The sequence below is a fragment of the Indicator indicator genome, chromosome 16, assembly GCF_027791375.1.
Source record: "Indicator indicator isolate 239-I01 chromosome 16, UM_Iind_1.1, whole genome shotgun sequence".
NCBI lineage: Eukaryota > Metazoa > Chordata > Aves > Piciformes > Indicatoridae > Indicator > Indicator indicator.
Window position 1 is genome coordinate 19,657,982 of NC_072025.1, and position 15,632 is coordinate 19,673,613.

Below are 15,632 nucleotides of genomic sequence, written 5' to 3' on the forward strand. Positions count from 1 at the left end.
TGCAAATCAGTCACAGAGTTGGCAGCTCAATGTCGGTTTCCCAAACCCCAGGCATGAAGTCCTGTGCCATCTACGTTCACCTAAATGATTTTCTGCACAATCCATTACCTTGAAGCACTTCCTCCTCCTCTTCTCATTGGCCATGAGAAGGAATTGAATCCTGCACTTAAACATCATCAGTAGAGTCCTCTCTGTGTTAGTTGTCCTGTACCATGATGATATGACACAGCTGTCATTTTCATTCTGGAACCCATCTATCCTTCTTAAAATTAGCACAGGCACTTTCACAGGCTGCTGTGATATTCCTGCATCCAGCAATTCATGTCATGCTTCCAGACTCACAGAGGAAGTGAAAGATGATATGAAAGCAGCAAGGGAGGAATGAAAGGAAGTGGAATGTTTTAGTAGGTTTTCTTGAAAAAGAGAATAAAAACTAGGAAGTCTAGAACCTTTGGAAGAATCAAAAGAAAAATCCATGATGCCCAGAAGTCCTTCTTTATCTGCATGTTAATACGAACTTCCAACCTCATTCTGACTTCCTTGTTCACTTGTACATATCACATCTGTCCCCATCAGAGAATCATTGAAGCTGGAAAAGACCGTAAAGATCATCCAGTCCAACCATAACCCAACTACCACAACCACTCAACCACATCCTGAAGCACTACATCTACAGCTCCTTCAACACCTCCAGGGATGGGGAGTTCACCACCTCCCTGGGCAGCCTGTTCCAACCTCTCACCACTCTCTCACTGAAGAAGTTTTTCCTCATGTCCAATCTAACCCTCCCCGGCACAACTCAAACCCATTTCTTCTTGTTCTGTCACTGGTTATTTGGGAGAAGAGACCAACAGCAGCCTCACTCCAACCTCCTTTCAGGTAGCTGTAGAGAGCAATGAGATCTCCTCTCAGTCTTCTCTTCTCCAGACTAAACACCCCCAGCTCCCTCAGCTGCTCCTTGAATGATGCCCTCCAAAGCCCTCACCAGCCTTGCAGCTCTTCTCTGGGCACTCTCCAGCACCTCAATGTCTTTCCTATCCTGTGGTACCCAGAACTGAACCCAGTGCTTAAAGCTGTGAACTCAGCAGGGCTTCATCACTGCCTACTCCTGCTGGCCACACTGGTTTGGTTTTGATCCAGGCCAGAATGCCCTTGGCCTTCTTAGCCACCTGGGCACACTGCTGGCTCCTGTTCCTGTTTTAATAAATAATCTCTTTCTATTATTTAGCCTCACCTATTTCAAAGGCACAGAAGCAGCAGCCAGGCTAAGACAGAAGAACAGTTCGTTAAATTCAATGAAGAGAAAAAGCTTGTAAAAAAGAATTATAAAGTGGCAAAGAAAATTACAACTTTTTTTTTTAATCCCCCCACAGCTAAGTAGCAAGACAATTGCAATTGATAGAGCAAATTAAATTTTAAATGCACTGGTGATTTGATAGATAGAATTTTCTGAATGTTACTGAAAAAATGCCTTCCTCAGGAAGCAGAGTTAAGATCTGGAACGAGGCCTGTTGGTTCCAGGGCCTGATTTGATTATGCAAAGTTCATTAGCATAAAGTTAAGATGGAGCAAGGAGAAAAGGCATGGAACATCTTTAGGATGCCACATGCCTTATTAAAAAAAAGCCTGTCCTGACAAAGCTAGCAAAGCAATTCATTAGGAGGTCTGTTTACAGATATAATGGGTAGCTGGTGACTTCCAAAATGCAACTTTCCCTCCCAACCTTCTGTTCAGAAGGCAGAAGAGTTCCACTGACTACTACTATTCCTTCTGCTACCTAGTTCTGTGAAATCACACATGAAAATAAAGCAGGGAAAAGTCAGAATTAAAAAAAAAAAAACCCACACAAAACAATAAGGAAAAAAAATGACAAAATCCTCAAAATGACCTAAAATGAGACACCCAGTGCACATATTTTTCTGTCAGCCAGGAGGCCACATCCAACAGCCACATAATAAGTGTCCTGAAATGATACAGACATCCAAGTTTAGCTCAGGTGCACTTTGCACTGTGTCACTCATCAACTAGTTGATCTTATCAGCACATTTGCAGTCAGAACATGGCAGCTGTCTCCACTTGTTTATTAGCAATTTCTATTTCTGCCTTAGAAACAGGTGGGCAAGCTCAGAGAGCCTAACAAGTTCCTCTTTGATGTAGAGATGGACAAATCCTCTCCCTAGCTCACCAGCATTTAAAAAAGGAGGGGGAAAAATCATTACAAGGTATTTTTAGTGCTATTTCAATATTGCTGTATAATTGCAGGCCATTAATGACAAATGGTTGTTTCTAGAACCTGTCAGTTCCAAGCAACAAGAAGTATCAGCCTGTGGCATCTGCAAACTCCTAGTTGCAATGTATTGCTCTACTTGTTTTAATGGTGTAGGAATGGCTGCCTCAGTTATGCAGCAAGGGATCCTGTTCCCCAATTAGAGAAATTAAACTCACTTAAACAGGTCAGGCAGAAATATGCATAGACCCTTCCAGCAAAACGACCTTGCAGGTGGGAACTGGAAAAGGCAGGTGTTCAGAGTTACAGACACAAAACACACTGCACAGTCTATTGCAAACAGGCCACCTCCCTCACTGATGCTCTCAGGCAGATTAATAGGAAGACCAGCACTGAGAAATACCCTTTGCTGTGTTTTACATCAGTGCAGATCCCCTCATATGCATGTGGGCAGCATTACAGAGTGTTAGGGTTTGGAAGGGACCTCCAGAGATCATCCAGTCCAACCCCCCTACCAAAGCAGGATCACGTGTGGCAGGTCACACAGAAATGCATCAAGGAGGTTTGAAAAGTCTCCAGAGAAGGAGACTCCACAGCCTCTCTGGGCAGCCTGTTCTAGTACTCTGTCACCCTCACCATAAAGAAGTGTCTCCTCATGTTAAGGTGGAACCTCTTGTGCTCCAGCACCTGTTGTTCCTTGTCCTGTCACTGGGCACCCCCAAAAAGATCCTGGGCACCTTCATCCTGACATCCACCCCTCGGATATGTACAGGCATTCATCAGATCCCCACTTAGCCCTCACTTCTCCACACTAAACAGCCCCAGGGCTCTCACTCTCTTTTCATAGCAGAGATGTTCCAGTCCCCCAGTCATCCTCACAGCTTTTTGTTGGACTCTCTCCAGCAGAGCCCTGTCTCTCTTGACCTGAGGAGCCCAAAACTGGACACAGTATTGCAAGTTTGGTCTCAGCAGGGCAGAGTAGGTGAACAAACTTTCTGCTTGCAGCTCTAGCAAGCAGGCAGTAAAGCTGTTGCACACAATCCAAACAACTGATCATTTGTAGTGCATGACTAGCTAGGTCAGCCTTTATTAGACAAAAAGAATGTGCAGCTTGGAACATTAAATTCAGAAATCGGATCGATGTTTTCCAGAAAGTATTCAAAGCCTTGAGGTATCAGATGAATGGCTTTTCTATTTTAAAGTGAGCTGCAACAGACAGTCTCACCAAAGCAGGCAGCCAAGATTTAGAAGCACCAAGAAACTTCCCAATTTAAAGGGACAAAGGTGAAAACAACATGAGCCTTATAATGCCACCCACACTGCTTCCAGTCTGTTAGTTCTGGGAATTGAGGGAGGTTTTGCCTGTGCATAGCAGAAGCCTGTTGTTGGAGTGCAAGACCCATAAGATCTCGAAAAAAAGAAAAATTCAAAAACCACACAAACAAAAAAACCCTAGAAGTATCAAGCTTCTCGTTAGCAGGATGCACTCTGGTTTCTGTCATAGCATAGAAGTTCTCTAACACAATCTGTGCAAGACTTTACCATCTTCCCCTAAGCCTGAACTCAGGCAGAATTCCCAAACTAAAAGCAATGAAAAGAGTGCTGTAAGAGTGGCAGAGCCCACTTTTTGATTACTCTACCCAACCTTGCTACCAAAAGCTTTTCTTTCTGTTCCCATGGCACCTCCTCTGCTCCAGTTTGCCCCCACTGCCCCTTGTCCTGTCGTTGGACATCCTTGAGTAGAGCCTGGCTCCATCCTCCCAACACTGCCCTGCACACCTTTATCACCATGAATAAGGGCACCCCTCAGGCTCCTCTGCTCCAAGCTAAAGAGTCCCAGCTCCCTCAGCCTGTCCTCAGCAGGGAGATGTTCCACTGCCTTCAGCAGCTTTATGGCTCTGTGATGGATTCTTTCAACCACTTCTCTCTTCTTGAACTGAGGGGCCCAGAACTGGACACAGTATTCCAGATGCAGCCTCACCAAGGCAGAATAGAAGAACCTCTCTCTGACCTACCAGCCACAGCCCTTCTAATATACCCCAGGATGCCATCAGTCTTCTTGGCCACAAGGGCACATTACTGGCTCATGGCCACCCAGAACTTCACCTCTACCAACTAGAAACAGCTGATCTAACCCAGATGTTGAGGGGCAAACCTTCCTACCTTCAGGCCAACCACTTTGCACCCTTCATGAACAGAAGCTCCAGACCTTACAATGTGTGAAAACCAATAACCTGTTCAGTAAGACACATGAGCAATTGGGCAATAATGTGAGCAGCTGGAAAAAACCCTTTCCTGACCTCTGCTTTTATCTCGAGGCACAAACACCAAGTCTTCATCCTTTAGCAAGCACATTGCTCATAACAATATTCAGTCTCCACAGTCAATCTGACCCTAAAAATTATGTCCTCCCTCACACAGCCCATCTCTGTCACACCAAGAGCAGATTTCATTCAATTCAGATGCTCCTGCAGCTAATTCATCCAGTACCACGTTGACCTTTTAGCAGATGCCCCACAGGACCAAGTGTGACTGGAATTTATGGCCAGGCATGGGAAATGCTCAGCTCACTGCCACACAGGGGCTTTTTCCAGGGCCTCATTTGAAGTTGATAACAGAAGCCTGGTAGCAGTTCAATGCTTGGTCACCATTTGAGGGAATAAAAGCTGCCTAGGGGCTCCATCAGGCAGTATTTCAATACCTCTACCAGATAGGCAGATAGGCCACTGGAAGCACAGCATCTGCAGCTTTTTTTCTGAGCTGTCACCATCTAAGGGAGAAAAGATTCATTTCTTTGTTCCCCTTTCTGCTAAGGCAAGAATTTGGGCAACCTATCACTCCTACAGAAGCTTGTAGCTCCAATGCAACAAGGTTAGGGCACTGGGGTGTTGTGAGAAGCATGTTTCAAGCAGCTGGCTGTAGGTTTCCAAAGCAATACAAGAAACACATTAAATCAAACTGTTTTCTGTTTCATTCATAACTTTCAATGCCCTATTATAAAAACACAAGTAGCACCACACTCCTGTGAGAAGACACTTCTGAGGCACTTGACAAATTAATCACAAATGAAAATAATTATGGGCAAAGATATGTGCTGGTTTAGATTTTTAAAGATGTTTAATTCATGAAAGTATCAGAAAAGGCTCTGATGATTCTGGAAGACTGACAGGTAGCCTATGCTGAGCACTCCTTGTGTTCTGTCCTAGGTCCACACCAAGAAAGATAACACTGCCAATTTATGCTTCAGAAAATGCTGTTGTTGATCACAATATTTCTTCTCTATGAAGGACATGAAAAAGTTGCAGGGTCTCTTGGAACAGAGAGGAGATTGTTGTCATTTGAAGAAGGAAAGGCAACAGAACAAGCATAGAAGAAACAGCAGAAGATTCTGTGGCTCTATCCCCAAAGGCAAGGAGAGCTTACAGCAAATTTCCAAATGTAAGAAGGAAGATTATTCTAGAAAGTAAAAGCACTTGGGGGTGCTGGTGGATGAGAAGCTGGACATGAACCATCAATGGGCACTCACAGCCCAAAAGGCCAATTGCACCCTGGGCTGCATCAAAAGCAGCATGGCCAGCAGATGCAGAGAGGTGACTTTGCCACTTCACTCTGCTCTGGTGAGACCTCACCTGCAGTGCTGTGTCAAGACAGGAAAGACATGGACCTGATGGAGAGGGTCTAGAGGAGGGCCAGGAAAATGATCCAGGGCCTGGAGCCCCTCTGCTAACAAGGACAGGGCTGAGGGAGCTGGGGTTGTTCAGCCTCAAGAAGAGAAGGCTCCAGGGAGACTTAATAGCAGAGTTCCAGTACCTGAAGAGGGCTGCAAGAAGGCTGCAGAGGGATTGTTTCCAAAAGCCTGCAGTGATAAGATGAGAGGCAATGGTTTGAAGTAAGGACAAAAAGGGATTCAGATTGGATTTGAGGAAAAATTTCTTCTCCATGAGAGTGCTGGAACAGTGGAACAGGTTGCCCAGGAAGGTAGTTGAGGATCCATCCTTGGAGATATTCAAGGTGATGTTTGACAAGGGTCTGAGCAACCTGATCTAGTGGAGGATGTCCTTGCTGACTGCAAGAAGGTTGGACTAGATGACCTTTGGAGGTCCCTTCCAACCCAGGCCATTTTATGATGATTTCAAGATTATAGCAGCACACTTTTGAAGGAATTTGTCTGGGGTTTTTTTGTTGTCGGTTGTTTTTTTATTTTGGGGTTTTTTTTCCTGCATTGTTGTGATTGAGATATCAGAAAGTGAGAAGAGATGTTTGAAATGGAAAGAAAATCTTGAGAAATGTAGAGCACACACAATCAGTGTAGCATATCTGGAGACCATTGATTTGGCTTCAGAGATTCAGTAAGGTGCCTACTGAAGCGGGGGTGGGGGAGGGCGAAAGAAGACTAAAAAGGATTCTCAGTTCTGTAATTATTTAACACTGTACAACACATGACAACTTTAGTTAATCTTTCTTCACTACTGCATTACAAGAGGATCACAGTTTTCACAACACCTGATTCTTCCTGCCACCAAAACCAAAGTGTTTGGTACAAAGCAAGAGAGGAATCAGCGCTTGTCTGGCACCCCTACAAATCAGGAGCAAATTTTCGATTCAAGGGAGCACACAGATAGAAAACTCCCAATTGCAGGTGCAAGAATAAAGCAAAAACTGTTTTTCTCCACAGTTTGTTGCAATCATCATCTCTTCAATTTCAATACACACTAAAATCTGTTCACTTTTTTACTGCAATAGCAAATAAGGAGTAGAGATACAGAAAGGATGAAAGGAAAAAGCAGAACAAGTTCTTCAAATGGAATATTTCAAGAAAACATAATGCTAGTGGACCCTTTCTGCAACAGACTGCAATTTGGATCATATTAAGTACCTAGATTTCCAGAAAAAACAAACCAACAATCTGGGTCATCATCCTGTGTTCACGCTGAGTGGAAATATAACAGGGGACCACCTGAGAAGCAGAGGCTTGCTTCAGTTCTTGGCTTCTCTCCTCAGGCTTTCATCCATAGCAGCAATGGTTCTTTCCTCTTGGATGGCACTTGCAATATAGGAATGCCATTAGAAAAACCTATTGGTCCTTTCCACTGTAACCACTTAAGATCCAGACAAATATGTTGAACGTTTGGCATACAAATGTGGCCTAAGAGTTCAGCAGCGTTGGCTATACCCTCTGCACATGTGCTGGAGAAGGTATGGAAACAGTGGTGCTAGAACAACAACAGATGCACTTCTTGTTGTCAGCTGTTTGCAACCAGCACTGTGCCAGGTTAGCACTCCAGCTGGATTGCTACAGGCAGTTCTGCTGGCTGCTTGATAGATCATTACCAATCAAAGCAGGACATTCTACCTCCCTGTTTCAACATCATGAGAGCTTCCTTTAAAGATTGTGTTTTCCTTTGGGGTGGACTTACTCCAAGAAGGTGTTGATCTAATTGGGTCCCTGTTTCACTAGGAGACATGTCATCGCCAGCTTTGGAAAAGTTATTCAGGAGAAGGGAGCTTGAACCTTTCATAATTAACATGCAACACTCCATGCAGGGAGCAGGCAGTTATTATAACTTGAAGTCAATAATTCATAAACTATAATGCATTATTAATCAATTATCGAGGCCTGAATTACATTTAATGAGATTAAGCTGATTGGAGAACTAAGCTGTTTGAATCATATTGATTTAATCAATGTTCCTAATTAAACTGTGTACATTTTCCACATGATCTTCATTTCACAGCATCCTGCATAAGTGGCTTCTGCAATTTACATCCTCTACTGTTCTTCAGTCAGGAATGGCTCTTTGCTGGAAATTATATTTAAAGGTAAAGGGATGGTTTCTTTCTGAGGCAAGATCAAAGTTGCAGAACCACCACCTAAACAGCTTATATAAGCAAACTGAGAGATGCTAGAATATTTCTCCCAGCAACTGTCTCCTTTTGATTCTAAAGGCTTAAGATGAGTCCAAGCAAACACACTTGATTGGTCAGAGCTTATCCCTCATTCCAGGAGCATTTGCAGATTCAAAGGGCACAAGCATCCTGCCATACCTACCCCAAAACCATTACTCTTTCCATCTTTAGAATCATGCTTAGACTCATGGAGAAAATGCGTTTCAACTCCCCAACAATCTGCATTTAAGATCAGCAGATGTCATTATCTCTTTAGAATAATATTCATAATGCATTCTCTAACCTTGCATAAAGAGTTGTGATGACAGAAAAAGCAACTCAAAGTGACAGCTATTACAGGTGTAGGTCTCTTTGCTAGTGCCTTATTTTGTTTAATTTCCCTTCCACCATTGCTGCTAATTAGCTGGGGCATTTAGCTTTAACTTTGAAACTCCCAATACAGCCACCCAATGCTACACAGTGCTTAAATAAAAGACACTCATCAGGGGTGCTGAATGGGAGGAAACACTCCTAACACAACCAGTGTTACTAATGGGAGTCACCACAGAACAACCAGCCATGAAGAGAGCTTCATAATTACTACTTTGTGATAGCATAAACAGAAAGTGTCCCACCCCATTCTGCACAGTGACTCTGTTCTCAAGGGATGTTGGATTAACCCCCATGGCAGATGCTTGTGTCTTTCAGCTGAGAAGGTAGCAGTGCTGATGCTCATCAGCTGTACCACCCTAGACATATTAATTTCTTCATTCCTGTAAGGAATTCCTTTGGGACTGGTTCAGTTATTCCTCTGTTAAAATTAACCAGGATGGCACCTACTCAACATCCCTTCAGCGAGATCCTCCTCTTTCCTTTCTGTAACTGAAAGCAAATCCACCCCAGCTCAGTGCACAGCCAGGAAATAGCTCCTGAGGAAAGCTCATATGGCAAGCTTAAAACAGCACAGTGTAAACTGCCCTTTTCTAAGCAGTCATTTTGCATTTGCTGGTTTTAACTCCACCACTCTGTTGACATTAGCAAGATATCAGTGTCCTCTGCTTTCTTAACTAGAAGACAATCTCATCGCCGCCTCAGTACATGTGTTTGGAGCTTCTACTCACACTTCTTTGAAGAGTTAAGCTGTCCATTTGTTCTGCCACTTGTAGCAGTACCCTACAGCTTTTGCAAGGTCTAGTCAGCTGTCTGTCAGGAAGTTTAGTTGAGCACAGGCAGCACATCTGCTGGTCTAACACTATGAGTTAAGGCTTTGCAAACTCTGACTTAAGCACACATGTGTGCAGCTAACGCTGCCTTCACAGAGCTGTGCATGGCAAGCCCAAGAATATTAGAGCTCTGCAATCTTTTATTAGCTTCACTGAGCAGATTGCTGCCCCCATGCTCACTGTTTCTGCATTCAAGAATGCTCTGGAAAATGTTGGAAATGCTCTCTCTTCAAAAGCCCCTTCAGGCCTCCTCAGGTAGTGTCCAAGATTAGATCTAACACAGCCAGGAGCAAAGCCAGCGAAGAGTAAACGTCTGCCCAACCATTATTTTCCTCTCCACTCCCTGACTTCCTCAAAGGCTCAGATGCAATGATTCAGCATCCAGAGCAGGTGGAGCATGCAGGCTCATCACACACACAAGCTTGCAGAAAGGTTGGGGTATCTTGAAGTGGAATGGGGAGTTAAATAATTCTGAGAAGAACTACAGTTTCATGAGGAAAGGCTTTGTGCATAATATGGAAGGTCAAATCCCCTACCTCTTTGTAAGAGGCGATAAGTAGGAACATGGTAATGACCAATAAAGGAGACAAAAAGGTAGCCATTGATGCATCCCACACAGAGAGAATGGGAAACTAATGACTGTCTTTTACCACAGGACTATGAGGGTACTGCAGTTAGAATGAGTAGCAAAGACATCTCTACCTGCTGGATGCTGTCTCCAGATGATGGCAGAAAAAGCAGGTTGAACACGAGACCACCACAATGGAGAGCCACCCAATTTCTATTTATAGAAGTCCACGGAGCTGCAAGGTCCAGCAGGGACCACTGACCAGGCTTGAACTTTGTTACAGTCTATAGGCACCCACAGATATCCATCAAATGTGACTGGAAAATGTACCCTTTGTAGCTGAGCTGTTGCATGGCCAAGATGCAAAGCACAGGGTGCCAAAGAGTTTCTGGCTCTTTTTTTCCCCCTTCTTTCTTATCAGTTTCAGAACTGAGCATTTAATAAAAATTATTCAGTACACCACCAACACATGAAGGGGAGACAGAAAGAGGAAGGAGAAAGGAGCCTAAGGTGCAGTGAAGCCTGACATAAACAAGGGGTAATGAAGGAAAGCAGCAGCCCATTTTTCTTCCCTCCAGCACCTGGTGAATGTGCAGTGCCTGCGAGCATGCACGCCTTGTGCTTCCTATTAACAAGGTGCACGTTAATAAATTTAACTCAGACAAATTTAACCATCCTAGGGCCACATTAATCTAAAGCCTGACAAGACTGATCTGAAAGAGTCGAGCAAGGAAAATAAAGCACAGCTGACAGAGAGGATGCCGTGCCCTCACTGTCTCTGGGCCTCTCCCACTCCATCAGCACCTCCAGTACTACAATAACTCCTTCCCACTGCACTCCTGTTGAGCTGTTCACTGTCCTCCCCATGTTCCTAACTCACCCAGTGCCTCTTTATCAATGATGTTTCCTATTTCCCATGTGTTTATACTAGGGAAGGATTTAGACTATTGAAGCACTATCACATGCTGCAGGTCCTGGTGAGCTTTGTGTTTTCCCTGTGCTGCTGGTGAAAAGAATCTCTCAAGGCACAGATTAACAAATGCACACAGGAGAAATTACACATTTGGTAGGAAAGCAAAGTGACTTTAGCTCAGCAAAGCTATGAATTGGCCAGAACCAGAAGGAAAGAAAAAAGGCTACCAATTTTTAATCACTGCCCATGTGCCAAGGTCCCCAGTGCTGGAGCTGCACAGCACTTCTCAAGGTGGAGACTGTACAAACCAGTGGGAGTTCTTGTTAGGGAAAACCACCCCCTCTACTCCCTTCATATTAAGCCCTAAGATTTTGCTTTTGGTTATGTTTTTAGCATGGGGTGTATTGACAAATAAGTCCTTCCAGCAGCCAAACCACTTCACAGAGAAGATGGCATGTCATACAACATGAGGAAACTGAGAAGTAACTGCTGATCAAAGCCACACAAAGCAGCACCAATTAGGCTGTCTCCCTAAAAGCCATAATTATCCAAGCTGCTTAAACCAAATAAGCACACATGTGATTATTCAAATCTGCCTAGAGGCATCCCCACAGCACAAAACCTGGTATGCTGTCTTCTTGTTCTACTTGATAGAACAACAAATATTTTCATCACCTGAGAGTATTTGTGTTTACTTCTACAGTCTTGGAAACTTGACACTGCCTTTTCCCCAAACAGTTTCTATCTCAGTTCAGACAACTGGGTTTTCTCCATGTTCTGTTTTGATTGAATTCAACTGGCTTGTGGATAGATCTAGGAAGTCCTTAATCTTACTGCATTGCAAAGCTTCAGAGGAAGAGTTGTTTAGGGGCACATGATTTCATGGCATTTGGTTCAGTACTACAAGCTCCCACTGAATTCATGCAATATCACAAACCAGAGAATATTTCTGTTGAAAAAATAAAATAAAAAAATTGAACTCAAATGCTGAATATTACATCAGCCTGGAGCATTCAACACAAGTATCTGTCCAAATTGTTCCTAGGTTCTTTATGAATCTTTCAGCAGATCTGTGCTGAATAAAGAAGCCAAGCCTTGACTTCACAGACAGGTTAACAACCTTTGAAAGCCTGTCAGACTTTCTTTTAACACTCCAAGATGCATTCAGCTATACTCTGAGAACAAAGTGTTCCAGAAAACGACAGTGCCTCCTAATATTGTCACATTTCTATCATGATACTCCCTAAAAGCAGTGCAGCCCTTGGGGTATTATTTCACTGGTCAGTACTGTGTTGTATTTTCCCCAGGATCCTCATTTCAACACCTGTGCCTGTCAGTTGTCTTCAATACAAGATTTAAGTCCTCCTCCATCCTGCCTCCCATGCTGTACCACACCTGGCACAATAATGATGTCTCTGGTGCCAAGGATGAACACATTCTAAACTCTTCCCAGCTTTAATTCCACTGGTGCAGGCCTGTGATTTCCTTCCAGGCTTTTTAATCCTGATCACTGACAACTGCAGACCTGAGCATGTTGTAGGCTTGCTCAGAAAACAAGAATGCTGGTTTACAATAGAGATTTTAAAGCTGTAATTTTTGCTCTCTTATGACAAAACACACCTTTTGGAAAGTCCTTTTAAAAGTGCAGCCAAGTCTAGTCGAGAGGCATCCCTACCCATGGCAGAGGTTGGAGTAGGTGATCATTGAATGGTCTGGGTTGGAAGGGACCTCCACAGGTCATCCAGTCCAAACCCCACTGCAGTCAACAGGGACATCCTCAACAAGGATCAGGTTGCTCAGAGCCCTGTCAAGCCTCATCTTTAATATCTCCAGGGATGGAGCCTCAGCTGCCTCCCTGGGCAACCTGTTTCAGTGTTCCACCACCTTCATGGTGCAGAACTTGTTCCTCACATCCAATCTAAGTGTGCTTTTCTCTAGTTTGAAGCCATTGCCCCCTGTCCTACCACTACAGACCTTTGTAAACAGATGATCTCTAGGGTATCCCTTCCAACATAAGCCATTCTATGATTCTATAAATCCCTTTGGATACTTCTAGCCTAATCTCACTCAGATAATGATATATATTTGCTTAACATGCAAAAAGATCCTATGATGACTAAATGTCTGCAACTCTAGCAAAGTTTTCAACCTGAGTTACAGATTTTGGAAGAGCAGAGATAAGAAAAAAAAATAAAAACCACATTAAAATCAGTTTATGCCTTGCAACTGACTCAAAAAAAGTCAACTTACAAGCAAGTAGTCATTTTGCTCTCAATTCAAAGTGATGCTAACCAGAATAATCTACCTCTTGATGCCTCTTAGAGCAACTTGTATATCTTAATCTTGTTAATCAAGCCCACTGAAAGTCTAAATCTTTAGCTTTCACAATGAAAAACAACCACCTCTAGATATAACACAGCAGTTAGTGCAGCATCAGTTAGGACTCAATGCAAGGAGCTACACTGTGTCCAGGTGGATCTACTAACCACACTGGAGGAGCTGGAATTTCTTCACCAAAAGAGAGAAAAAACCATGAGTTTGACTTTCTTTTTTTCCTTTGCAGGTTTAAGCCCTCAAAATACATAAATCATATGTAACATCAATATGCCCTCCCCCAGATAACCCACAAAAAAATAGATTTGCTTTATTTGAACACAGCTTTTTGCTGTTAGTAGATATTTGATAGAGAACTTCGAAATTGCTTTAGCTGATTAAAGGCAAAATTGAAGTACTAAATGGCGTCAAGCTCTCCTCTCTCTGTGCAAGAAAATCAACATATTCACAAAACCAGGGTGGGTTGCCACTGCTGACATAACCACAGCTCAAGAGTGCCTTTTCTTTTAATGCTTTATTTGACTACTTACAGAACTGCTCCAAGTCTTCTCCTGTTTTAGATTCTGGCATGGCAGTGATTGTGAGCACCGGGCACCGATTTCCTCCTAGCGTCTGACAGAGTGTCTGCTGCCTCCAGTAAACCTTCTTGGGATTCCTGTTTTGTTCCAGGATATCAAGATGGGACTGAGAAAAAGAAGGAAGCAGGCTTATAAATGAGTTCATGATCTGTAAAATCTGATTTTTATCCACTAGCTGCATGTTATTAATGGTACTAATTTTTCCCTCTTGCTAATTTTCCAGCCTCTCTCCTCTGCAAGTTAATATCACCACCTTCTCCACCCCACAAACATGCACAAGCCATTCAGAACAGGTCCCAGTTCATTGAAGCTGCACAGGACTGTTTACTCATATCAGGATCTAGTTGAAGATGTCCCTGCTTGTTTCTTTGCATTCCCCTTCAAGGGACCCTGAAAGATCCCTTCCAGCCCAAACCATTCAGATTTGATGATTTTACCTGGGCAGTTCCTAAGTGTTTTGCTTATTAGCATAAAAGGAATTTCTGTGCATACATGAAGTAGACACCTGCCTACTCCTTATATTTTCACAGAGACTCTGTAGAAACATGAGCAAACTCACCATTTTGGAGCATTTATACAACTGACTGTAACCAAACACACGCCAGGACTACTCCACGCTAAAGGCAGCCAAAAAGTTTACACAAAGCAACATTTTGTACAGTCAGGAGTGGGAAATTTGAAGAGTGTCTTTCCAAGAAGTTATTTTAAAAGGAGATTTTTCTTCCTTCCCCTGACAAAGTTTATTGCAGTTTTAAACAATTCTCAAGTCTAGCAGCTTCTTCAGGAATTTGAGAAAAGGAATTGGCAGCTAAAAAATCCAAAATTCTAATTGCCTCATTAGACACAGAGCCACTTGTCACCCACACGCCAGATGACTTTGTAGTTCTCTGCTTACATTGTCACTTTAAGTGGCAAGATTAATGTCAGTAATCCCAGCACAGGCTTTACTAAGTGTCATGGAACACCAGTTGTCTCTCAGTTGATAGAAAGGGGTATGGTAGGGCAGGTACACTTGTCCTAACAATGCTCTAACTGAAACAGACTGATTCACTGCACAACCTTCACCCTCTACATGGTAAGGGTCAGAGCAAAATTATAAAGAAAAATTACAGAATGGCTCAGGTTGGAAGGAACCTCAGATCATCTGCTCCAATCCCCCTGCCATGGCCAGGGACTTCTCTCAGCTAGACTCAGTTGCTCAAGGCCTCATCCCACCTGGCCTTGAACACCCCCAGGGAGGAGGCATCCACAGCCTCCCAGGGTAACCTACTCCAGAGTCTCACCTCATACTGAAGAACTTCTTCCAAAGATTCAGTCTAGCCCTACTCTCCCTCAGCTTCAAATCATTCCCCCATGTTCTGTCTCTAGACACCCTCATGAAAAGTCCCTCTGCTGGAGGATCCCTTCAGATATTGGAAGGCAGTCCTAAGATTCCACCAGATTCTTCTCCAGGCTGAACACCCTCAGCTCCCTCAGCCTATCCTCATAGTAGAGGTGTTCCAGCCCTTGGATCATCTTTGTGGCCCTCTTCTGGACTCACTCCAAGAGCTCCATGTACTTCTTATGCTGGGAGACACCAGAACTGGATGCAGTATGTATGGTGGTGTCTCAGCAGAGCAGAATCAAGGGGCAGAATCCCCTCTCTTGCCCTGCAGACTACACTGCTCTGGCTGCAGCCCAGCACACAGCTGCCTTCCATGCTGGATGAGGGCACTGCTGGCTCATGGGGAGCTTCTCAACAATCGATACCCCCAAGTGTCTTTCTTCAGAGCTACTCTCCACCCACTCTACACTCTGCTCCTCAAACCTTGGAGCTTGCCATCTCTCAGACTGCTTTCCCAGTATCCATTTGAAAGCAAGCAGAGAACTGAGATTTACAGCCATCTCTGTCATGAAACAATTA

At 43.7% G+C, this 15,632-nt stretch overlaps 1 protein-coding gene across 1 annotated transcript in view; it reads right to left on the reverse strand.

Moving 5' to 3' along the window:
* The window catches only part of AGBL1 (AGBL carboxypeptidase 1), a 302,915-nt gene that overhangs the window by 215,716 nt on the left and 71,567 nt on the right, over positions 1-15,632 (reverse strand). Inside the window, exon 17 of the mRNA XM_054387749.1 lies at positions 13,682-13,835. Within this exon, the coding sequence (XP_054243724.1) occupies positions 13,682-13,835 (154 nt within the window). The remainder of the gene's footprint in view (positions 1-13,681; positions 13,836-15,632) is intronic.